The 25,305-nt window shown below is 48.9% G+C and overlaps 1 protein-coding gene and 2 non-coding genes across 3 annotated transcripts in view; all 3 read left to right on the top strand.

The window, feature by feature from the left end:
* TSPAN7 (tetraspanin 7) overlaps window positions 1–25,305 on the top strand; it is a 137,002-nt gene that overhangs the window by 100,768 nt on the left and 10,929 nt on the right. Inside the window, exons 2-5 of the mRNA XM_021080762.2 lie at window positions 11,752–11,940; window positions 16,479–16,553; window positions 19,779–19,874; window positions 21,297–21,452. Of these exons, the coding sequence (XP_020936421.1) occupies window positions 11,752–11,940; window positions 16,479–16,553; window positions 19,779–19,874; window positions 21,297–21,452 (516 nt within the window). The remainder of the gene's footprint in view (window positions 1–11,751; window positions 11,941–16,478; window positions 16,554–19,778; window positions 19,875–21,296; window positions 21,453–25,305) is intronic.
* On the top strand, window positions 8,176–8,263 carry MIR9786-1 (microRNA mir-9786-1). The gene has a single exon (NR_128464.1). It is a non-coding gene; the product is annotated as a microRNA mir-9786-1 (primary transcript).
* MIR9786-2 (microRNA mir-9786-2) lies at window positions 8,176–8,263 on the top strand. The gene has a single exon (NR_128465.1). It is a non-coding gene; the product is annotated as a microRNA mir-9786-2 (primary transcript).

The raw sequence follows: 25,305 nt of genomic DNA on the forward strand, positions 1-25,305 counted from the left end.
TCTGGTGTTGCCGTGAGCTGTGGTGTAGGTCGAAGACGCAGCTCAGATCCCGTGTTTCTGTGGCTGTGGTGTAGGCCGGCGGCTACAGCTCCGATTGGACCCCTAGCCTGGCAACCTCCACGTGCTTCGGGTGCAGCTCTAAAAAGACAATAAATAAATAAATAAATTTAAAGAAACAGGCCAAATTCCCTGCCCTCGTGGAGCTTACATTCCTTTTCGGGAGACAGACTAAGCAACTGGATTAACTAGTGTCCAAAGGTCCTGAGTGCAGTGGGGACGAATAAGGCAGGCAAGGGAGGGAGTAAGGCTAGAGGGGTGCATTCAAGTTTTAAAGAGGGTCCTCGGGGAAGGGCTCATGCAGGAGCAGAGACTAGAAGAAACGAGAGCTCTTGGAAGTTCAGGCAGAGGGGAAGGGCGAGTGCAGAGTCCCTGCAGCAGGAACCAGGCCGGGAGTGGGGGGCGGGGGGTGGGCAGCAAAGAGGCCTGTGAACCTGGAGCCTGGTAAGCAGTGTGGGAGCCAGTGGAGGGCCCCTCAAGGGAACGAGGGCCCAAAAGGGCCCTGCAGGCCAGGGTGAGAACATGGGCTTTCACTCTGAGAGGTGGAAGGTACAGAAGAGTTTTGAGCAAAGGAGTAAATATTATTGGACTTAGGTTGGAACAGGTCACCCCTAGGGCTGGGTTGAGAAGAGAGCCTGGGGGCAAAGGCACAGGCGGGGTGGGATGGCAGAGATGACGGCTGAGCCCAAATCATAGCGGTGGACATGGCAAAGTGTCTTCTTGGTGCTTCTCTGAAATGGATGTTTTGGTGCAGAGGTTGGGGGGTGGGGGGTGGCCAAGAACATGTGTTACCTAAAGTGAATTTTCCCCCACAATATCCTGCCAGTATTAGCCTTGTGAAGTTGCCCTGTCTTATTTGGTCGCAGTATCATGTATGAATGCAGTGTAGATATTTGAATGTTGGGGGAAAGGTAATTAAATCATTACTAGAAGTGGGGTTTTTTCCCCCCTTAAATCAGGAGAAAATTAGGACTCCTGAAAGGAGAACACTGTCCTCCTGTTTATGTAAGAAGCTTATTATTGAAGCTCTGTTACTCCCACAGATTTTTTTTTTTTACTCACTTAATAATAGGTCCTCTGGTGTTAAGTCTTATCAGCTCCAATTTCACCCGCAAAGAGTCTTGAGTTCCCCCAAACATCCCCCCCCACCCCCGGCAACACATAGCCAGACAGAGCACAGGCCTTCGGGGAGTTCTTCATTGTCTGAGTTCTAGCTTCTTCTATATACTTTAGACATGTATGTCTAAGGTTTATGTAAATACATAGGACTATGGGTTCTGGTTTTGGTATCTTGAAGATGATAATTCCATACAGAAGTTATACAAAGAACATTTTCCCTCTTGAAAATAATGGAACTCGGAGCTCCCATTGTGGCTCAGTGGTAACAAACCCGACTAGCACCCATGAGGATGCAGATTGGATCCCTGGCCTCACTCAGTGGGTTAAGGATCTGGCATTGCTGTGAGCTGCAGTGTAGGTCACAGATGTGACTCAGCTCCCACGTTGCCGTGGCTGTGGTGAAGCCGGCAGGTGCAGCTCTGATCTGACCCCTAGCCTGGGAACTTACATATGCCATAGGTGCGGCCCTAAAAAAAAAGAAAAAGAAAAAGAAAGAACATGGAATTCCCAGAAAGCTAAATCTGTTCAATAATGTAATCCTGAGAGAGCTGTGTGTGTGCTGCTCGGTCACAGGTGGGCCTTCCGAGTCATGGCGATGGAGAAATTAGGAGAAACTAGTTAGGACTAGTTATCCAGGTTCATTCCTACCCAGTTATCCCTGAGGCCGTGGCCACTGTAAGGGAGCTGAATTTGAAGATGAGACCCCCACTCAGGCCCGTTCTTTTACGGAGCTCCCGCTGTGCGCCCACGAGAAGCACAGTGACTGGCTTTCGAATGAAATATTGGGACTCCCCGTCCGACAAGCAGTGATTCTACCTAAACGGGTACCAGGACAGAATGTCTGAGTGACATGGTGTCTGGAAAAATTAGGCACAGGATGTGGGTGAGGCTTTGATGGGGACAAAGGCGGTAAAGGACCTTATTTCCTCCCGCAAGACTCTTCAGATCTTGATGGATATACAATTAAGAATACAGGGCGGGACGAATGTGGGGTCAGTGCAAACTGTCAACACGCATTGATAAGAGAGTTGTAGCTCTTGTTGATAAGCTTACCCTGACTTGAACTTCTTTTAAAATATCTTTTCTTGTTAATGTGGGACTTGATCCCTCTTTGCGGAGCACTGATCCAGTCCTAGGTCACTGGAGGAATGGGAGAAAGGAAAGTGGCTTCTCCCCACAGCTCTTCCTTCAGCTGCTCGGCCCCTGCTCAGGAGGCTAAGGCTTGGGGCTCCTGCCATTCACCTGCCTTTGTGTGTGTTAAGTGAGCCAGTGGATTTTATTTTATTTTATTTTATTGTCTTTTTTAGGGTCATACCCGCAGCATAGGGAGGTTCCCAGGCTAGGGGTGGAACTTAACCTACTGAGCGAGCCCAGGGAATCACACCCGCAACCTCATGGATACTAGTCAGGTTCATTACCACTGAGCCACAACGGGAACTCCTGGGTTTTAAATAAGAGAGCAACCTGGGGGTTCCACGCAGGAGGTGTGGCATAGAGGGAATCCCCTAAACATTAAGCTTCTGTCACTTTAGCCACTACAGCTGGTCCTGATTTCTAAGTGCATAGATCTCCTCGTAAGTGGCTTAGCTGGCCCCAGTTCCTAATAGACATTCACCTATATACCGTCTGTTTATATATCTGGGTCATTGGTGAAAGCAGACATGTGAACTCCATCCAGACAGTCTTAACCTCTGGTCTGTTCACCTCTTCCTTTCACATCTTCCTGGAGACTGGAAGTCACTAAGACACTTCCTATTAGAGGAAATCAAAAGCCCAAGCCCTGTTGTAAACATTTGCAAGGAGAACTCAACAATACTTGTAAATAAAAAATGGGAGTTCCCTGGTGGTGCAGCGAATTAAGGATCTGGCATTGTCACTGCTGTGGCTCTGGCCCCTCGTGTGGCGTGGGTTCGATCCCTGGCCCAGGTACTTCTGCATGTCATGGACACTGCCAAAAAGAAAAAAAAAAAAAAGTTATGCCAGGAGGCTCAGAAAAAGTTGCTCTTAAAATTTCTCCCAGATGAAATGGACTGTTTCTCCATGTGCTAATAAACAGGAAAGGATTTTTTTTTTCTCCTGGGCCTTTCTTGAGGGAATTGTTTAAGAGGGAGAAGACCTAAAGTCCAGGATCTTTTAGAATAATATTCAGAAATTAGGAAAGCAATTCAGGGGTGCCCATCCTTTCTCATTTCCTAGTGTGCTATACAGGGTCCCTAATAACATGTTTGGAACTTTCCTATGAGCCTTTGTTGAATAATGGAATTAAGCATGAGGCGGAACTGCTTGGGCTGCATTCAGAGGGGTTTAGTTATTCAAGCAGTAAAAGGCTATTTTGATAAAGCGGTCTCTGTTATCATTTTAGCAGCTGCCCAGCCCCGATTTTTGGTAATAGGCCTATTTCGTATGTGTCTACCATGTGCAGACCCAGTTTTTAGTTCCGAACGTACTGTCACCCTATCAATCCATTTCCACCACTTGCTGAGCTTCTAGGGCGTTAGAGATTATTCCGTCTCCAGCCAGCCACCTGCTCGAGCCACTGCCCCACTAGACTACCCCCCCCCCCCCCCCGCCGGCTGAACGCAAAGCCCAGCCAGCACAGGCTCTGGCAAAAAGCTCTTGACGAGTGTGGTCTGCATCCCAGCTAAGAGCTGAGCTTGATCCTGGCCCCTCTGAGGACGTCTGGGCAATTCAAAGAAACACTTAAAACTTGAGCACCAGGTAGACGACGCCTGTAGACATCACGGGGGTCAGTCCTGTATTTCAAAGACACAGACGAAGGACTGGGGCACAGGTGTGCAACATGACACACATACACAAGCCGGTGGATGCCCATTTAGGACATCTGGGAGAGGGCAGCATTCTTTGCCAGACCGAAAACATTCCTGCAGACATTTGCCATGAAATGATCAGCTGCTTCAATACCCGAGTGAAGACGAGCCTCTGATGGGTCCACCGCCAGAGCTGAAATTCCTAACACTTCATGGTGTTGGTTAAAGCCCTTTACGTATTTTAAAAGCATCTAATGAGTTCCCGTCATGGCTCAGTGGTTAACGAATCCGACTGGCATCCATGAGGACGTGGGTTCGATCCCTGGCCTCGCTCAGGGGGTTAAGGATCCGGCGTTGCTGTGAGCTGTGGTGTAGGCCAGCAGCTGCAGCTCCGATTCAACCCCTAGCCTGGGAACCTCCATGTGTCGCAGGTGCGGCCCTAGGAAAAGAAAAAAGAAAAAAAAAAAAAGCATCTAAGATCTGTTAGGCAGTCTGCACTTCGATAGACCCTGGGTACATGGTCACTGAAAACATCCAGAGAGAACCTGGAGTTTGTGACACATCACTCTAGGCTCATGACCTAGCTCCTTGAATTCTGTGAATTGGCTGAAGGATGAAATAATATTTCAATACAAAATAGAATCTTCGCAGGCTCTACTGGCTGTATAAAGAGGGTCATGTCTGCTCCCGGGCACACCTGGGGTCTGTGAACTGTGCTGTTGTGTTTCCCATACGGCTTCAGAGGAGAAAAAAAAGCATCTTTCTTCCATGTCTCCTGCTTCTACTGGCTGTTACCTTCACAGACCTGTCCACTCTGTGCTGCATCGGCTCGCCGTTCCCATCCTCCAGCACCAGCCTCCCACATTGTAGAGACCCCCTTCCTCAAGGCTTCGCCCTTGTCCTGCTCTCTGCCTCCGCTTCCCGAGCCCCGGGCCTCCCTCAGCCCCTGCCTGCAGCTCTGACTTGCGCCTCAGCTCCAGTCCCATGTGCACGCCTGCCTTCTGGCCGTGTTGCCTCATGCCGAACAGACAACAGGCCTGGACTGCATGGTCTTTGGGCTTCCTTCTGGTTCTCAAACTCACTTTTGAGCATTGAATAAGTCAGCATTTCAAAGCATCTCAGGGAGTTCCCGTTGTGGTGCAGTGGTTAACGAATCTGACTAGGAACCATGAGGTTGCGGGTTCGGCCCCTGGCCTTGCTCAGTGGGTTAAGGATCCGGCGTTGCCGTGAGCTGTGGTGTGGGTTGCAGATGAGGCTCAGATCCCGCATTGCTGTGGCTGTGGTGTGGGCTGGCAGCTACAGCTCTGATTAGACCCCTAGCCTAGGAACCTCCATATGCAGCAGGAGCGGCCCTAGAAAATGGCAAAAAAAAGAAAGCAAGCTTGTTCTTATGACTGTGAGCTCATGCATTTTGGATGTCTAGGTACAACGACAATGCATGACCCCCTTTCTCTGTCCCAGAATCCAGTGAGTACCTCAGAAAGCTGGCAGAACAGTGGGCTTCAAGTCCAGCAATGAGCCAGCTTTCCTCTTCCCACTGCTGACAGTTCGTCAGTCACAGGGAGGACCTGATAAACTTCCTGGTGCTGAAGTTCCCGTCGTGGCTTGGCGGTAAAGAACCCAACTAGTATCCATGAGGATGCAGGTTCAATCCCTGGCCTCGCTCAGTGGGTTAAGGAGCTGGCATTGCTGTGAGCTGTGGTGTAGATTGCAGACATAGCTCAGATCTGGTGTTGCTGTGGCTGTGATGTAGACCGGCAGCTGTAACTCCAATTCGACCCCTAGCCTGGGAACCTCCATATGCTGCGGGTATGGCCCTAAAAAGACCTCAAAAACCCCACAAAACCCAAAAAACTTCCTGGTGCTTCTTTGCCCAGTGACACAACTATAAATATATTTCACAGGGAATAAGCATATGAAGTTTGAAATTCAGATTCATTGTATCCGAAAGTCGTTGCTGGAGGAAGCAGTGCAAATCAGGTTTTTCCACCTCCTGCTCTTACTGAAGAGGGAACTGAGGCTCAGAAAGGTTAGGCCAGCTGCCCTAAGTCACACAGTTTATTAGTGACAAAACTGCAATGGAAACCCTTCCCAGAGCTCTCTCATTCACCTACCTTTTAAATATGCTGAGTCAGAGTTCCCGTTGTGGCTCAGTGGGTTAAGAACCTGACTGGTATTCATGAGGATGTAGGTTTGATCCCTGGCCTCACTCAGTGGGTTGGGGTCCTGGTATTGCCGTGAGCCGTGGCGAAGTTCGCAGGTGCAGCTCAGATCCAGTGTTGCTGTGGCTGTGGTGTAGGCCGGCAGTTGCAGCTCCTGGGAAGTTCCATATGCTGCACGTGCGGCCATAAAAATATATAGATGGGTAGATAGACGGATAGATAATGCTGCATCCCTTTCTGCCATTCATCTGGAGTGAGTTCTCAAGCCTCCTGAAAAACTCCAATAAATTCTGGTTCTTAGTCTATTTTAAAACATGAAGGATTTACAAGAGTAATTCATTATCAAATCTTAAGTTGTAAATATGACGGATTCACACTGTTACTTTTCAAGTTCAAAGAGAAGACCATGACATTATGGAAGCTGCTGGTTGCTCCGCCTTTGGGTTGCTATAAAATCAGGTCAGAACCCTGCCCGGACTCGCTCTCCCCTGCTGTCCCCTCAGCACACACGCTTATGTAAGAATGAGCTCAAAGCATGGTTGGTTGGCTACTTTTCTTCTTAAAACCTAACTTCCAAGGACCTTTATTTCAATTATTGATGATGTGCATGGAGTTTCTGTGTCAGGCGTTTTTGTCTGAGTTATAGAACCATCTGGAACAGGGGAGGAACATTTCCCAATATCCCAGTATAGTCGCCCAGAGTGAATCAACCTGTAAACCTCTGGGATCACTGAATTGTGGCTTGCACCTACAATGCTATCTAGCTGAGATTTCTGCACACAATTTCTTCGGCATGTTTCTTCCAGCTGGTTTTTGGTCCTGTGCTTTCTCTTCCATATGGCCTTAGAGCAGGGTGCATCTTCCAGGTAGCCATTGCTTCTATAATTCAATTTTCTATTATCTTTTTTCCTTTAATTGCATAATGCATGGTTCATGAGCCCCATCTCCTGCATAAGCATCTGCATCTTATTCTACTGCCTCCCCAAGTTCCAATTTAGTATATTACATAGTTAAAGAAAGAATAGGGGGGGGTCCCATTGTGTCTCAGTGGGTTAAGAACGTGACATAGTGTCCATGAGAATGAGGGTTCCATCCCTGGCCTTGCTCAGTGGGTTAAGGACCTGGAATTGCTGTGCGTTGTGGTGTAGGTCACAGATGGTGCCTCACATCCGGCATTGCTGTGGCTGTGGTGTAGGCCGGCAGCTGCAGCTCTGATTTGACCCCTAGCCTGGGGACCTCCGTATGCTGCACCTGTGGCCCTAAACGGCAAACAAACAAACAAACAAAAAGCCCAACCATAAAAGAACTTGAGGTTTCTGAAGAGCTGTGACACAGAATTGCTTTGGTGACTCTGATCCCATTTGTTGCACCCGGAGCAGAAGGGAGATGTCAAGAAAACCTGTCCTTTGCTTTTCATTCACTGGCTGCTTGGAAAGGCAGGTGTATGAACGAGTATTTCTCTGTGTGTTAACAGGAACCAAGAAAAAAAAATCCTATAGGCAACAGTGACATCAGTCTGTATGTTTCATATCCTTGGTAAGAAGCATTATTATAGTAGGAAAAAAAAATGCCAGCACTAGTTTATTGTGTTCTATGGCTCCCTAGCCCTTTTCCTGTAGTTTTTTTCTTTCTGCTACCTGGCAACTTCTTCCAAGTCTCATGCCAAGTCCACCACCATTACCACCAAGAAAATATGGATTCACTCACTTTGGGGTACACTGCAGCCCAGCCTTTTCCTCCCTTGTCTGTTTATTCTTTTCTTCTTTCTCCTTAGCCTTGTTACTTCCCCAGATCACGATGCCTGTCCGGATCGGCATTCCGCCGTCTCCGACAGTTCCTCAACGATGTTCAGAGGGCATGGCAGGTGTATGGCTAACATGAAGCGTCTTCCCCTTAAACTCTCTAGTCAGCTGCTGACGCATTCATGCAGCAGGCATGTACTAGATGTTGACTCTGCGCAGCTCCTGCCCTCAAGGGGATCACAGTCCTGGACGTGCATGAGAGGGGGATGGGGCGCAAAGTGACCATGACCGACGACCCACTAAGTTCTGTTTAAGGAGGCTGGGAGGCGCGCATCTAGGGCACCCTAAGAGTTTAGGATGTAGACAGGCAGGGATAGGAAGTGTAAGAATTCTAGGTCGGAGGGTCATCATGAGCAAAGGCTGCGAAGCAGTAAGGCACAGGAAGCATGCAGAGAAGAGCTCAGTTTTCCTGGAAGTACGAGGAGTTTACAAAGCCTAGTGAGGGGGCATGAAGAGGTGGGTTTGGTGTATGCAGAAGGACTGGCTTATGTGGAGTCTGGGCTTCCAAACACAGAGCGGGTCCATCAGGGATGTTTGCGTAGAAGCGCAGCATCAGAGAAGGACTTTCCTCTCTAGGCGGTTTCTGCATTCCTGGCACACAGGCTCTGGAAGGGACCTATCTAGCCCAGTCTCCACCTGCTTCAGAGGAGGCGTTCCTTAGAGGATGACTGACTTGGTCAAGGTCAAAACGTTGGATACCTTTTCTCCCAAGCAATATGGTGCCCAGTGTTGGGTTTGTTTGCGCCCACCGGCGCGCCTTAAGAGGTACCCTTGGAGGTCTGCAAATAGTCTTTTTGCAAAACGAAATGGAGTATTTGTGTAATTTACACTATAGGAACATTTTCACAAGTTGATAGTGTAGGCCTTATACTTTAATGAGAAGGGGTTTCATAGATAACCCAATGGCCAAATTTGAAGACATGATTTTTTGAAAGAAAAGGAAAAAAAAAGGTTAATATCATTTGCCTTAAAATGGATTTGTGTTAACTTTGACAAACCGCATAGAATATTCGTTAGGGTAGTAAGAGAACGTCTTGAAATCACTGGCCACAGAAGTATGATCTGAAACTCATGCTTGGTGAGGAGTGGACACTTTCATTAAAGCCATCGCATCCCAATAATGGCTAGCGATAGTAGTGTATAGAAGGCAGCTACTCAGTGTATGTCTGAAGGGTTCCTGATTCTTTGGGGACAATCTCATGAAATCTCAAGGGTCTGGATGAGACTTATATTCAGCCCCAAAAATGACTAGTTTAACTGAAGGTTTTGGTTTTGTTCAATACATTTACATTGTAATATTTATACCTCTGGGCAGATAATGCCATAGAGGGATGTAGGGGAGAAAGATTCTCTTTGGTTTCACTTTAAGTTACCTCTCAGTATTTACTTGCTGGAGATGCTTTGTAAGTCTTTGGCATCTGAAAGACTATGGGGGGGCGGGTGGTTCTCTTGTGGCGCAGTGGGTTAAGGATCCAGTGTTGTCCCTGCTGCGGCTCAGGTCACTGCTGTGGCGCAAGTTCGGTCCCTGGCCTGGAACTTCCACATGCTATGGGCCCAACCAAAAAAAAAAAGAGAAAGACTCTGTTTTATAAAATAGAGGTCTATACCTAGAGAAATGAAATGTATTTGTCAATGAATATTAAGCATTTTCTCTGTCTGGCACCATGCTAAGCGTTGAGGAATAAACAATAGCTCAGGCACTGTCCTTTCTACGGAATATCCACTGCATTCTTACCCCTAATGAGTAGAGAGTTCAATTTTGAGTCTAGTGGATGAACGGCGTTCAGTTTCCATTTGGAGGAGTGTGGCAGAAAAGATGTTCAAGGGAGGTACTTTTTTTAGCCACCACCAGGTGTCAGTAAAGGACTTGGAACTCTTGGCAACAAATAGATTCTTGGTTTTCTTAACTCACCGAAGGGCCGCCCCATTTTGACTTTTCAAAGCCAGTAGACCTTCAGGCCACTTTCTCCCAAATATTAGTGTCAGACATTTTCTCCTCAAGACCGCATCCCATTCCTTCGCCTTTCCCTTAGAAAAGGAGCACACGTTCCCAGAGCCTTTCCTCATTTAAAGCTCTTCATTCTGTCTTTCACGGTGATGGTTCTCGAAAGTAGAGAGGCTGTCGGGGTGGGGGGAGGGGAGCATCACCAAGCTCTTTCTGTTTCCCTGAATCCCATCCTCCAAAAGTTGGAGCCCACTCTCAGCTGATGTGGGGGGAAAAAACTATTCTTTTTCCCATACAGAGAGTCTGATAGTGACGCTTGATGGCTCCAAACTACAGAAGCAAGCGTGAAGACAGTCCTAGGCATCTCCGCTGGCCCAGCCGTTGGTTCCTCGTGTAGCATGTATTTGGTGGTGGTCCCTTACAGACATTAAGGGGCAGTGTGTTGATTGGCAGGGGAAACCTCGGGGAGGAGGGCTTTGATTTGTGTCCTGCTGGTGGCCTGCAGGGTCGCATCTTGCCTCCTCACTCGGATGAGCAGGCTGGACAGGGGCCGAGGCATTTGGTGTGGGACGTTGGCCCATTGGGTGGGACAAAACGGGAAGGGCTTCCTTGGACCCCCAGGCTTCTTTCGAGCCTCATAAGATGTCAGAAGTGGTGGCGGTTGGAGGGATGTCAGTTTGAATGAGTTGCTAAGCTATAGGTAAAGCAAAGGTGAGACTGGCTGGGGAGACAGAGAGGCATAAAGTGGATCACTGGCTTCAGCAGCTAAAGACCCTGGGGTGTGTAGTCTGTGGGGGATGGAGAGTTAGGCGTGGTGTGCAGCCCCGAGTCTAGCCCCTGCGTGATGCAAGCTTTTGTGGTTTAGACATGCTCGGGCAGGGGCGGGGGTTCCTTCGGACCTATGGGGGGGGGGGGATTTGACAAACCGTGTTACAGCTAATTCCAGGAACTCTTCAGATTCTTGTTTTATAGTGAATAGAATATTGTAAATAAGGCAAGGCATCCATAGGGATTCCAAATATTTTGAATATTTTGCTTTTATAGGGGCCTTTGTAATGACAGTCAAAGAAAATCACGCTGTTCTTTAAAACCTCATGCCGGATAGATAACCTCACATCATTCTCTCTGCACAGGTGCCATCAAAAAGGGTGGCTTGGAGTTCTCGTCGTGGCGCAGTGGTTAACGAATCTGACTAGGAACCATGAGGTTGCGGGTTCGCTCCCTGCCCTGCTCAGTGGGTTAACGATCCGGCGTTGCCATGAGCTGTGGTGTAGGTTGCAGACGCGGCTCGGATCCCGAGTTGCTGTGGCTGTGGTGTAGGCCGGTGGCTACAGCTCCGATTGGACCCCTAGCCTGGGAACCTCCATATGCCGCAGGAGCGGCCCAAGAAATAGCAAAAAAAAAAAAAGACAAAAAAAACAAAAAACAAAAAACAAAAAGGGTGGCTGATATTCTTACTGGGGAGGGGGGTCGTGCCCAGCTCTGTGTTGGGCAGACTCTCAGACCTGCATTAGGACATACTTTTACTTATTTATTCGTTGGGTTTTTATTTTTTTCTCTTATAATGGATTTGCACTGTTCTGGCCATGTAAAGCAGCTTGAAAAAGCAAAGTTCTTTGTCATTGGCTCGACTCCCAGTTAATATGGTACCTGCACATAGGATTGTGTGAGGGGCAGATCCGACCGTCCAACATCAAATGTCTCTACTGTGTGATGGCTTTGGGTTAATGGCACCTGACACTCCCCCGCCTCCCCCACCGCTTCGGGGATCCCCTCAGCAAGGGCCCTCTTGCTCCTGGAAACTGGAGTCTTCAGATTCAGGCCCCGTTGCTCCGTGTTGATTCTCCCCTCTCTCAGCAGCAGTCTCACACTGCCTTTTCCCTCCTCCCCCTCTGCAGATCACTGGCGTGATCCTGCTGGCCGTCGGAGTCTGGGGCAAGCTCACTCTGGGCACCTATATCTCCCTCATTGCCGAGAACTCCACAAATGCCCCCTACGTGCTCATCGGAACTGGCACCACTATCGTCGTTTTTGGCCTGTTCGGATGCTTTGCCACATGCCGTGGTAGCCCATGGATGCTGAAACTGGTGAGTGTGTCACAATATCACACTGGTCTCCAATGATGTCTTGGAAAAACAGAAATCATATGAAAGCGAAGTGGCCCTTGTCGAAGCCACAGACGAGACCTTTATATTCATGGACTTGAATTTTAGTCCAGGCTCTTACCTAATCCACCCTTTAACCCCCTAGAGGGAGAAACAACCCCAAACACAGGCTGGCACAAAAAATCCAGTCCTGGTCCCTCGAGGTAGATGATGACAGAGCAGTGGCCAGCAGTTCCAATAAGCCATTTATAGCCTCAGGGCATGATGCCCTGCTCCAGTTTTGAATTGTCTTAGGAATCTCTTCCAGCGTGTGAGGTGCAGCCTTGGTGGGCAAGGCAGCATCCCGAACATAAACAGCCTCTCATGTCCAAGTTCCTGTTGGAGACATACTTCCTGCCTCCTCGAGCTTGGCTGTGCTCGGATGCACAGGCACTCTTCTCTACACCTGCACAGCCTGGCTCAGTGCAGCGGGAGTCGAGCTAAGCCAGAGCTTCCTCGCTCCACAGAGGGTTGAGGTGGGGCCAAGTATTGGCTCCCAGGACCCCTGCTGGGTGCCTTTATTCTAATAGGACACAGGAGTGATGCTTCCCAAAGAGTAAGGGCACGCTGTTCAAAGGCTGTTATTGCAGCTTAACCTTTTGGTAGACCAGATGCCTAATTCTCTACTCACTTGTCCATGCTTCTCATCAGTAAGAGTTAACATAGAAGGCTTTTGTAGATAAAAGTCAGCAAGAGCCTCTCTTTGAAAGAAAATTTCATTATAAAGAGGTCTCATTCTGTGAAAGGGTAGTGGGGTGGGGTGGGGGCCCGAGATTCTGTCCATGCTGTGTTGCCCGTCCTTTCTTGTCTCTGCCTAGATTGGAGTAACCTTTAATACCATCGAATGACAAATATGGGTGTGAGGGTGATGCACCCTTCCAAATGGGTACTGGCCAGTCTTCGCTGGCAGCCCCAGAGAGGTACACTTTCTGTCCTGCAGACCATGCAGGAGGCTGACACCCTGGCCACCACTGATCCTTCCAGGGCGGCGGAAAAGCCATGGTGAGACCAGATGGGGGCTGCTGTCACCTCCACTAGTGCCTCCGAGTCTGCCTTCTAGTACTTTGCCATGCTTTTTAAAACACCGTTGCTTTACAATGTTCTGTCAAGCTAGTGCTTCTTCTAAGCGTTAAGATTTCCTTCGGTCCCGGATTGTGGTCCTCAGCTTTGACGTGTGCCTAAGTCACCCGGGGAACTTTTTAAAAAATGCCTTTGCCGGGTCATATGGTAGGTGATTCTATTTTTAGCTTTCTGAGGAACCTCCATACCATTTTCCATAGTGGTTGTACCAATTTACATTCCCACCAACAGTGTAAGAGGGCTTCCCTTTTTTCCACACCCTCTCCAGTAGGAATTAATCACAACATTGTAAATCCACCACACTTCATCAAACTTTAAAAAATGAGCAAAAAAAAAAAAAAAAGCCTTTGCAGGTCCCACTCCCAGCCAGTGGAACCAGCATCTATGGCAGTGAAGCTCAGGCCTCACATTTTCTAACAGCTCCCCGGGAGGCTTCCATTGCGCAGCCGTGCTCAGAGCCTCTTCCTCGGCACAGTGAGGAACCAGGAGAGAATGAACCCCAGAGGCGCAGACGAGAATGACCGCTCAAAATCCATGGGTCCAAACAAGGAAGGAGGAGACCTGGTCTGGAGCCCTGACTGACCCTGACTAGCTCAGGTTTTGAGGGGCAAGGGTGTAACCTCTTTGGGCCTTTGACCCCATTAAGGAAAGAGCGGTATTGGGCTAAACCACCAAGGTTTCTTGCAGCCCCAGGACTGTGAGCGAAGCGGGCGGAAGAGGACAAGCGGCAGTGGAACAGGCACTTCCGGCCTCTTCCGAGGGTGGTTTCACCCCACGCTGCCACTTTCTCCTAACACTTGTGAGCTCGCTAGCAAGGGAGTCTTTTGGAGTTTGGGGGGTTTGCTTTTGGTCTTCAAGCCATCATTTAGTTCCTTTCGGCTGCTCAGCGTTGTCCCGGGTATACACATGTTATTCATTCCTCGCCACCACCAGACGTGGCGGGTTGTATTTTCACATCACGTGATAAAGACTTGGAGGTGAAATAACTTAACCAGGTTCACACAACTAACGTACAGAGAGCTGGGGGTGGAACACAATCGGTTTCTTTCCAAAAGCCAGGGCTATTTCTACCACAGCATTTTAAAAAAAAATTAAACTACAGTTGATTTACAATGTTGTCTTAGTTTCAGTTTACATAGGAAAAAGATTGTTTATATATAAGATATTGAGTATAGTTCCCTGTGCCATAATGGTAAGACCTGGTTGGTTATCTATTTTATATATAATGATGTGTATCAGTTAATCCCAAACTCCTACTAACTTATCCCCCGCCACCCTCTACTACTACAGTCTTTTCATTTGGAGAGAACGCACATCCTACCACCTGGATTTAATCCAGGCTCTCGCCAGTAGGCTTTGGGCCAAGGCCTTCTGAAGGAGCAGCAGGCCTTCTCTGGAAGCTTCTGGAAGCGGGGAACTTCCTGGAGCCAGGAAATGGCTGATCTAGCTGAACAGAGCAGAAAGTACTTGATTGATTGTCCGGAATTCTGCAGTCCTCATTTAACCTCATTAATTGCAAAACTGAGAAAACTACTTGTACTTTACAGAGGCCCAGAGTGGTGGCCTCTTTCCTGAGTTACTGCACAGCAAGGCCCGAACTCAAATCTAGGAGGATTTCTGACCTCAGAGTCGAATGTTTTCTCTCATCTGCCTCCCGATGGTTAACTTCCTCACAGGACTTTCCGGGAGAGGCTAGGTCTGGGTTAAGACGCTCTCTTAAGTGAGCTTCAAACTGCATTTGAGTTGAGAGAGGTCGTACGTGGTGCCGTCTATTCATAAACCTTGTGTTCAATATTTGAGTATCTATGCTTTCAGTGTGTGGAGATTTCTATTAATACTTTGAATGAAATCAACATTTTAAGGCAGTATTTCCTCCTTTGAATATATGTACCCCTAGCTGAGAAAAATAACTTATGACCCTGTGCACACATGTAAACTTTACAAGACATATGTACACTTTATAAGTAAGGAACACTGCCATGTGCAGTCTACCCAAACTCCAGGGTGTCACCAAGGGCCATTCCCAACATTCAAGACAGTTGTATTTCATTTTGAGATGAGAAGAAGCAGATTGTAAGACATATGCCTGGCAGGAAAGGAATCAATTCTCTTCCCTTTTATCTGCTTTTCAAAGTCGCAAAAATAGAAGCCCTTAATGTCTCTTAAGTACCGTGTAATATCCTTGAACTTAAGCATGCATGCGCAAGTGTGCGTGTGCATGCATGCACACACACACACACAAATCGACTTGGAAAGTATAGGAAGCATGAAATGAGTAAGAAGCACAAAGGGCTTTGGATGCTCGCAGACATTGCTCATCAGTAGTGTAGCCAATTTGCTTTTCCAAAGGCTCTCAGCTCCACGTAACGTGCAGAACATGAGAGGTGAGTGGCCCACTAGGTACCACGGCAGGTGCTGCACGCGGGCCACAGTGAGGAAGGGCATGATGTCAGCCTGGGCACATCCTGGCCACTCTGTCAGGATGGGAGGGATACAACCCCAAAGGAAGGAGGTTTGAAGCCACATCATAGGAGAGGTGCTTGAGGAAATGGGAGGGGTGGCCTGGATGGAGAGCAGCGGCAGGGTCACACCATGGTTGTGTCTGCACAGACAAGGGGCTGGTTTTGGTCTCCTGAGAGCAGAGCTGATACCCGCGGGTGGAAGTTACAAGTGGGCAGCCAGTGGCCAACAGGAAGGCAGGCTTGGAAGAGTTTAAAACCTGAATGAGCTGCAAGGGGTGGGCAGATTGAAGGCAGTGGACTCTGTTCACAGATGCCAGGCGACCCTGGTGAGGAAGGCCCTGGGCACCCCAGAGTACCTTCTGCTCCAGGGTCCTCATGTTAAGAAGAGTGTTCCCATCATGGCTCAGCAGTAACCAACCCGACTAGTATCTGAGGATGTGGGTTCAATCCCTGGCCTTGCTCACTGGATTAAGGATGCGGTGTGGCTGTGAGCTGTGGTGTAGGTCATAGACGTGGCTCGGATCTGGCGTGGCTGTGGTGTAGGCTGGCAGCTGTAGCTCCTATTCAACCCCTAACCTGGGAATTTCCATATGCCGTGGGTGTCTTTTGTAAAAGACCAAAAAAAACCCCAAAACTGGATACTTGGTTGTTTTTTTAAAAAAAGCCCTTTGAGATGTCTCCTGGTTGAGTAGAGCCAATGGGCATGCTGCTGCTGTCGGGAAGAATTCTGCCCAGCACGTGTGCCCCCAAATGCTTACATAGATTAAATGGACACATGCCTACATGGACGCTTGGGTGGGAAAACCTGGAGAAGAGTTTTTCAACTTTTCCTGACCTTTGTCTAGGGAATGTGACGATTTCTCCAGTTCCCCCTGAGCAGAAGGAACCTACCCAAAGTGTTCCTCGTCCTGACGGTGTCCTTGTCCACTTGATTTGCAGTATGCCATGTTTCTGTCCCTGGTGTTCCTGGCTGAGCTCGTCGCTGGCATTTCAGGCTTTGTGTTTCGCCATGAGGTGAGTACACACCACGTGAAGGACTCAGTTCAAGGGTCTTTGGGTGGATCTTTGAGACCTCTTGAAGCGCGTAAAGGGTGCAGAGGCTACCTGGCATCTCCAGTGGGATTGCTAGTTTCCAAATGCCTCGTCCTGAGCTCTTACACCCCCCAAATTCTACATGTGGCAAGGTCACCAAACCTGAAACTTTAAGTTGTTCCATTTATTTAAAAACCTGTTTATTGAAGTATAGTTGATTTACGATGTTGCGTTGGTTTCAGGTGGACAGCAAAGTGATTCAGATGTATATGTGTGACTATATATATTCCTCTGCAGATTCTTTTCCCATGTAGGTTATTGCAAGATACTGAGTATAGTTCCCTGTTCTAATAGGTAGTTGTTGGTTATCTGTTTTATAACCAACAACTATGTGTGTCTATGTTAACCCCCAACTCCTAAATTTATCCCTCCCCCCTTTCCCCTTTGATAACCATAGTTTTGTTTTCTGTGTCTGAGTCTCTTTTGTAAATAAGTTCATTTGTATCATTTTTTGGATGCCACGTATAAGTGATCTCATGTGGTATTTGTCTTTGTCTGGCTGACTTAGTATGATCATCTCTAGATCCATCCATGCTGCTGCAAATGGCATTATTTTGTTCTTTTTATGGCTGAGTAGGTTTGCTTATCAACTGACTTCGTGATCAAACTGTGTAGTACTTGGTGCATTCTGGATTTATTTCATTGTGTATCTATTTAGACCCTAATATTTCATTGTGTATATATTTATATAGACCTCTCAAAAGGATTCTTTCTCCACCTTGTTTTAAAACAGTGACCATCCATATAAATGCTTTTAAAATAACCACTGCATCAAGGCATGCCTGGGCCTGTTTAACAAAATTTCACAGATGGCAAAGGCCGGCCAAACGAGTGCTTCACCAAAGGCAACGTGCTAGACTTCCCCCAAGCAGCCTGTGCTCTGTCTCCTCCCCAGACCTGTGGGGCCGCCCCTGCCACTGGAGGCACAATCCATACCCCGGGGGCGAGGAGCCCTGCTGCTTCGCCAGCGCAGATGGAAAAGGGGAGAAGAGGGTCGTGATTGCAAACCCCTGCAGCTGCGCATTTTTGCATTTTTTCTTTTTTTCGAAAGCACTTTAAACTGTATAAAAACGAAAGCACAACACGCCAAGATTTGCAGCATGCAGATAAAGCGTTGCTTAATTTTAATTTTATTATTTTTTATTACTCAAATGAATTTATCACACCTGCAGTTGTAGAATGATCATAACGATCTGATTTCACAGGATTTCCATCCCACGGCCCAAGCACATCCCCCCACCCCCCAAACTGCGCATTTTCATTTCCATGTAAAACTTGAGATTTCTCCAGCTGGGGGAAAATCATTCTGAATCCTGTTTTGCGATCATAATTGCTAGTTTCAAGGAGACGTGTGGCCAGCCTGCCACGTACTGTCATTGAGGCTGCTCTATTTAGGTAACATGCAGATGCCAACGCAGAGATGGGATGTTCTCGTGCCATCTGTAGCTGCCATGGTATCACTTTCCAGATAGCTGTAGTGAGGACAGGTCAGAAAGTGTCTACACTGTAAGAAAGTTCTGGTCACAACTCCCCTCCCCCCCTAAATCCACTATTATTGCCAGTGGATCGCAGTCAAGGTAGAAGTCGTTACATGTCAGGATGGAACGAGCAAGAGAAGTGGGAAAGACGATGAGGTCGAGGCTTACCGTGGCTCTTGAAAGTCGGGCAGGACCTGGTGCCAGGCCCTGCTTTTGTGCCTGGCCAGATCAAGTTCTCAGGGAGCCTGCCTTATGTGCCCTCTGCCCCCTTCCCCTACTGCCCTGCTTTTCCTGTCTACCAAATGTGGCCGCTCAGATGCCAAGGCAGGTGTCTAGAACCCATCTCGTGTGGGCACTGCATCTGGCATTAGATCCCCCACTCTTGTTCTCAGCTGAGGTGAAACCCAATGACGTCACAGCCTGGAGAGCACCAGAGGTGCCCCCGCTGCATGTGTGAACCCCAAGGAGAGGCTGGCTCGCTCCTACCCCAGCCCTTGGCCCACTCTCCTCTCGGGTGCTGCTGGGACCGGGCTCCACGGAGGAGATTTTCTCTTCGTGATTTCTGATACCTAGGACCTGCATATCCTCACCTGCGCGGAACTTTTCATTGCCACCACGGAGGGGAGTGGTGGCTGGGGGTGGCCATGCCACTCTTTGGCCACCAGTGGTGGTTTTGAGTTTGACAGTAGGTCACAACCTAGTACCACGGACTGAGAAGGATATAGTAAAGGCATTTCTTCAGTGGCAGTCCTCAAAGTGGTCCGGGTTCTGCATAGACTCACCCATGCCTGAGACACAAGGCAGGTGCAACGACCACCTTGGCGCAGAAGCTCCATGTAGTAGTGTCTTTATTACCTGTGACTTTCCCAAGGGTATAGCAGCCGGGATCTCAGCAAGGAACATGCCTAGTTCCAAGAGGCACCATATTTAGCCCTAAGCGTCCCCACCTAATTGTCATTTGCAGTCCCCCAGGCCAGAGGTCAGCAGCTGGGGGCACGTTTACCATAAGCAGGGTTTTGCCTGGTAAGAAACCTGACACGCCACCTTGAGCAGGTTTCCAGGGAAACAGAACTTGAAACGTAACACAAGGTCACATGTGTTCAGAGAAGAGGGTTTTGTTCCCCATTTACTAACAAGCCAAGTCCGTATCCTTTGGCCTGTTTTTTTGATCTCAGTAAAGACAGGTAAGGGAAAGCTGGTTTGGTCCCATTCCTGTATGATGGAATAGGGATCTGTTTCGGGTCAAAACATCGGTCTTCCGGTCTCATCCTCCCCTGCCCGCCCCCCGCCCTCGGCCTTGTCCTTTGGTCATTCTTCTGTGTAAAAGCATAAAAAGGTATAGAAAGAAACATAGGCATTGGCAATTCAAAGAAAATCTCTAGAAACGCCCAGCACTTTCCTCAACTGCCCCGCCACCCCCGTGGCTCCTTTAACTAGGCAGGCCTCAAGGATGGGGGTAAGGGAGACAACTGTTTTTAAACTCCTGAGCTGGCAAACCCCTTGGTGAATTGTCTGAGCTCTTTTGGCTCAGAAAACAGGGCATGCCCTCCCTGGCCTACATGTCTTCGGAGACTCTCAGAAGAGGCTATTTTTGGGTGGAAGTTGGTACGAATCCGAGTCCGTCCAGGCCGCAGTGGACCAGAACCACATTCCTCCTCGTCTTCCCTAGATCAAGGACACCTTCCTGAGAACTTACACGGACGCCATGCAGAATTACAATGGCAACGACGAGAGGAGCCGGGCTGTGGATCATGTGCAGCGCAGCGTAAGTCCCAGGGCAGGAGATGATGGGGGCTGGCAACTGCCTGTGAGGTCCGGCCTTGACCTTGAGGGCTGCCAGGGAGCCCATCTACTCGCTGGATCGGTAGCATTTGCTGTGGATCCCCAGTCTCCGCCTCTTGGTCCCGTTCCAAGAGTGGACATCCAGGACTTCTTGACGGTCCAGGGATCCTGTAATTGGTGCCAAAAGAACCACTCCCTCTGGTTTGCTTTTCATCCATAAGGATGCGAGCTTTCCAAGGAGAGCTAGTCTACCCATAAAATCTGAAGCCCAGGAAAGGAGGGAGGCCGAGTGTCGGACAGCTTTCCCTGGTGTTGGCTCCCTAAGACCGGCCTTCTGGAAAGGGTGGCCTTTAGGCCGGGTACAGACTTCAGGTGAGCCGCATTCGAGGGCTTGGGCAGTGCAGTCAGTGTGGAGAGCAGGTCTAGGAGAAACCGAAGACCTTCTGGGTGTGTAAATGGGCCGGTGCTTCGCAGAAGATATGAGGAAAGTAGACGTTTCCTGCCTGCAGGCCCTCGACTGCCCATCAGGATCACGGAGAGAGGTTTTTGGTTGGGGCGTCTTTTGTGACTGTGTTCTTACTGTTCTGTTTTTACTTCAGAAGCAGTATTTGTAATGTTTTTGGTAATTTGTTCTGATAAAATTTCAAACTTAGGCAGAAACATTGCAAAAATAGCACAAGGAGCTGGACAGCTTTTACCCAGACTCACCCGTTGGTATTTTTTGCCCCACTTAGCATCTTCTATGTCAGCAGCTGGCACATCTTGGCCATCAAGGGTCAAATAGTAACTATTTTAGGCTCCAGAGGCCAGGCGGTCTCTGTCACTATTCAGCTCTGCCACAGTGGCACAAAAGCCACCCTAGACGTACCATGGAGGCATGGCTGCATCCCAGTAAACCTGGATGTACAAAAACCATGGAGCTGGTGGGCTGTAGTGGACCGATACCAGCTCTCGCTCTTCCTCTCTGTGCATCTCCCCACCTGCCCCAAACCACTGCTGTACCTACTAATAGACATCCCAAGGAGAGCTGTGTAAAACCATTTTTGCCGCAGCTCTGCATCGACCATCCCAATGTGGTTGATCTGTAGTGTCTAACAGCAGCCGATCACGCGGGTGATTTTGCGGCTTAGGCGGGCCAGAGAGCAACGGCTTTGGCTTTGCGGCCGTGGTAAGGAAAGCAAGGCCACGTGTGGTCTGGGCCTCCCTTTGCTCTGCTGAGCTCACGTGGGCTTACGGGCGAGGGGACTGTTAGCAGAGCTCCTGCTCATCCTGACGCACCAGGGCTGCGCCTGTTGGCTCAGGGGGCTGGGCCCACGCTCTGCGTTTAAAAGCTGCGAGGCTCGGAATGGGGAGGCCCGTGCCTTTGACCTGGCGCGCTGAATTCTTTTCCTCCCGCCACTGACAGCTGAGCTGCTGTGGCGTGCAGAACTACACCAACTGGAGCACCAGCCCCTACTTCCTGGAGCACGGCATCCCCCCGAGCTGCTGCATGAACGAGACCGACTGCAATCCCCAGGACCTGCACAACCTGACCGTGGCCGCCACTAAAGTGAACCAGAAGGTACACACTCCCTCTGGGGCCTGATGGGAATCAGTGGTGAATGTCTGGGGAGGGCTTGTTTGACGACACATAGGTTCGAAAGGGTCATCCTGGGGAGAGTCGAGAATCTTCCTTTGTGGCTCTTGATGGCCGGGGACTGCCCACGTCTGAAGGAGAAAGCTGCGACTCAGCCCGCCCTCGGCGAGGCCCTCCGCTCCGAGGTGTAGCTAGGAAGGCTTAGCACGTGCTTCCCGTTACCCCTGCTGCTGATGTCAGGGCATCTGGCCTTTCTTCTTTCTGGGTGTCTGTCTTCTGCCTAACGTACCTTTGAAACATGAAATCACTCCCAGCTGGGAGCCGGTCCTCAGCAGGAAGAGGGAGTCGAGGCGTCCGACAGCGTCTGCTTCTGCCGGGAGGGTGGGTGGCCTTTGTTTTAGGGAGCGCGCTGCTGTCGGAAAAGCAATCAACAGCTTCCAACTCCCTGTCAGCATCCTGACTCCCAAAGACAGGGGAAAAGACACGGCTACAAGGCATTTGAAAGTTCGTACACAGTAGAAATGAGGGAAATGAAATGTAAGTAGCCAAAGACAAGCAACATCAGCTCTGTGTTCCAGTCTGCGGAGAATCTGAGGAAGACACGGTACCGCTGTGTGTGAAGGCGCTCGCCAAACATTTAGAGAAATGCCGGGTAGAAAAACGTAAGCGGGGTGGGGGGGGGAACCTGCCAAAACCCTACTATCGAGTTTACCTGTGGTTATGCGGCCATCAGGTTAATATGGTTTTCTTACTAAGGTAAAGTTCTAGGTTTCTCAGGTCTTCAAAATTCTATGGGATCTGGCCCAACTATTGATTAATTCCTAGAAGAGAGTCAACCTTTCAAAATTAGAATGCTAAACGATGGTTTCTGTATTTTACTCACTTAATGTCGGTATTTGTAGCAGGGATGCGCAAGGCACTGTAGTATTCAAGCAGCTCATTTTGTCCTTGTGGGCCTATTACTTGGCTGTTGGTGAGGTAAGGTGTTTGGTACGGAGAGCTTCCTGTCTGAGCTAAGAGGACATCTGTTCCGACTGAAATTTTCTTGCCAACCCAAAGCTTGAGGCCGCCTTCGCCTCTCCTCAGTAAGGGGACTGTCTGGTTTCTTCATGGACGGCCCCACTGAACACCCATACGTGTCATTACGGCACCACCTTATGAAGTGCTGAACAGACCTGGCAGTGAGATATTGGCACAACAGGAGGTCCTTTGTAGAAGCAGCCATCATCAACCCCCTCTTTTTTTTTTTTTTTTTTTTTTTGTCTTTTTAGGGCTGCACCTGCGGCATATGGAGGTTCCCCGGCTAGGGGTCCAATCAGAGCTGTAGCTACGACCTACACCACAGCCACAGCAACACCAGATCCTTAACCCACTGAGCCAGGCCAGGGATCAAACCCGCATCCTCATGGATACTAGTTGGGTTCGTAACCCACGGAACCACAACAGGAACTCCAGCAATCATCAACCTTAGTGAAAAGACACCCCTTCTTTGGTGAAGGTTGAGGACCTCAAAGTCAGGACCACAGGGTCCAGAGTCAGACTCTAGCTTAAAATTCTGGCTCAGCCACTTGCTGCTTTTGTGATCTTGGTCAAATTATTTAACCTTTCTGAGTCTTATTTTTGTCGTCTGTAAGATGGAGATGATAAGAGTTCTTGCTTCTTAGGGTTGGTAGGCGGATTAAACGAGATAAAGGATCAAAAATATAGGGCACGGCCCAGAGTAAGGACAAGATGAGTGTTAACGGTGCTGTTCAATGTTAGCTGTTACGTCAATGTCATGACAGTGACAGTGACATTTGTCTCCCACTCCACCACCCCGTGCCTTTTGTTAGAAATGATGCAGCAGGTCGTTGTAGGGAGGGTCTTTTGTTTCACTTCAAAAGCAGGTTTAGGGAGTTCCCTGGTGGCCTAGCACTTAAGGATCTGGCATTGTCACTGTGGTGCGGGTTCAGTCCCTGGCCTGGGAACGTCTGTATATTGTGGATGCAACCATAAGAAAAAAAAAAAAAAAAAAGAGTCCAGTTTAGAGGCAGCTCCTATACCACATCTCTTTAATCCTTAAGGTGACTTCCAGAAAGGTAGGTAGGGGAGCGTTTTTTCATTCCATTGATAAACTATAAACTCCAAATCAGCCTCACTACCAGCCTACTCCCCCGCCCCACAATCCTGCTTTACATGTTCCTGGGTACCTCAGATACCTGGAAGAGACACTTCTCTAACCTGGCTTCCTCAGTGGAGAGGAAAAGGAATGAAAACCGAATTTGCCTCATAAGCTTCCTTAGCTAGTCTCACTGAATGCCCACCTGACAAATCACTTCCCAGGTCTGAGTCTCAGACACCTCAGTGATAAAAGGGAAGCTACACAGATGGGGTAGAGGTCGTAGTGGCAGATTCTCATAGAAGCCCAGGAGCCTTAACAACTGCCGCATTCTAGTTCTGTGGACTCCTCTTATAGAATAAATGTATTCTAAATCCCTGTAGATCTTTGGGTGTCTAGAACCCTATGCCTGAGAGCACAGCAAAGTGACTCTTGGCTCTGACCTGGCAGCCTGAGAAACCTACCTTGCGCAAGTAACTGGGAGAGAGCAGGAAGGAGGTGAGAACGCTTCAGCAGGATATGTACAGTTTTGAGGACGGGTTTGATTGCAGTTTCGCCAAGGATGATGAAATGTCCACAGGTTCAGTTGGCCAACAGCACTGACCGAGCCCCTGGCTCCCTAGGAATTCCTTGACATTTCTTTAAGAGCTAGGGCAGGAGAGAGTTCTTTGGGCTGGCCACTCCCGGGATACCCTTCCCAGAAGCCGTCTGGGACCAGCGTTTACTCCTGCTACAGAAAGCCTGCCACTTCCAGATGTTTCCCATTGGAGGCTGTGTTGATTTAGACTTGCTGAGAGGCTGAGCAAATTACCTGTTCTGTGTCGGCGTGTTTCCTAGGACACTTAGCAGGTTTCTGTAGATTTCGCTGTCACCTGACAACCAGGCTTTCGTTTTAGGAAATTAAAAAGGATTGTTGTGGGCAGATAAGTCCGTGGTGTCAGGGAGAATTTAAGGTGGAATGCGAACACGGGCTGGGGCTGTAGGAGCACAACAGTTCCGGCAGCCTGCAGGGTGGGCCTGAGACCTGGAAGATGGGCTTGTGGCTCCAGAGTGAGTAACAGAGAAAAAGCTAGAGATGGCAGGCCTTTATCTCAATCTGGGTCTCCTGTCATCTAAATAACAACAAAAAAGCTGCAGCACCAGTTCCCCTTGTGGCTCAGCAAACCCGACTAGTATCTGTGAGGACGCAGGTTCCATCCCTGGCCTCCCTCGGTGGGGTAAGGATCCAGCGTGAGCTGTGGTGTAGGTCGCAGACGTGGCTCGGATCCCACGTGGCTGTGGCTGTGGCTCTGGTGTAGGCCGGCGGCTACAGCTCCGATTCGACCCCTAGCCTGGGAACCTCCATATGCTGTGGGTGCGGCCCTAAAAAGACAAAAAAGCTACATCACCATCATCTTCTCATCTTAAGTAACTTTTTTTACTGATCTAATTCATTAACTTGCTTTTTGTTTGGAGTGAAAAATAGTGGAGGAACTTTTCTGATCAAAGAGTGCTTCTCCAACTTCAATGGACCCATAAAACATCTGGAAATGTTAACACTCGTTAAAACTCATTAAAAAATGAATAACCCAAGATTTTGGCAGATTCTGATTCAGCAGGTCTGGAGTGAGGCCTCAGATTCTGCACTTCTAACAAAATCCCCAGTAATGCTGCTGTTGCTTATAGAAAAAAACCCACTTTGAGGAGCAAAGTTTGGAGAGAAAAATGTTGCCACAATCGTACTAATGCCAGGCCCTTAAT

The sequence above is a fragment of the Sus scrofa genome, chromosome X, assembly GCF_054392235.1.
Source record: "Sus scrofa isolate SSC_HxYL_T2T_F1_AM1 chromosome X, Sscrofa_HxYL_maternal_Yorkshire_Landrace_v2.0, whole genome shotgun sequence".
NCBI classification, from domain to species: domain Eukaryota; kingdom Metazoa; phylum Chordata; class Mammalia; order Artiodactyla; family Suidae; genus Sus; species Sus scrofa.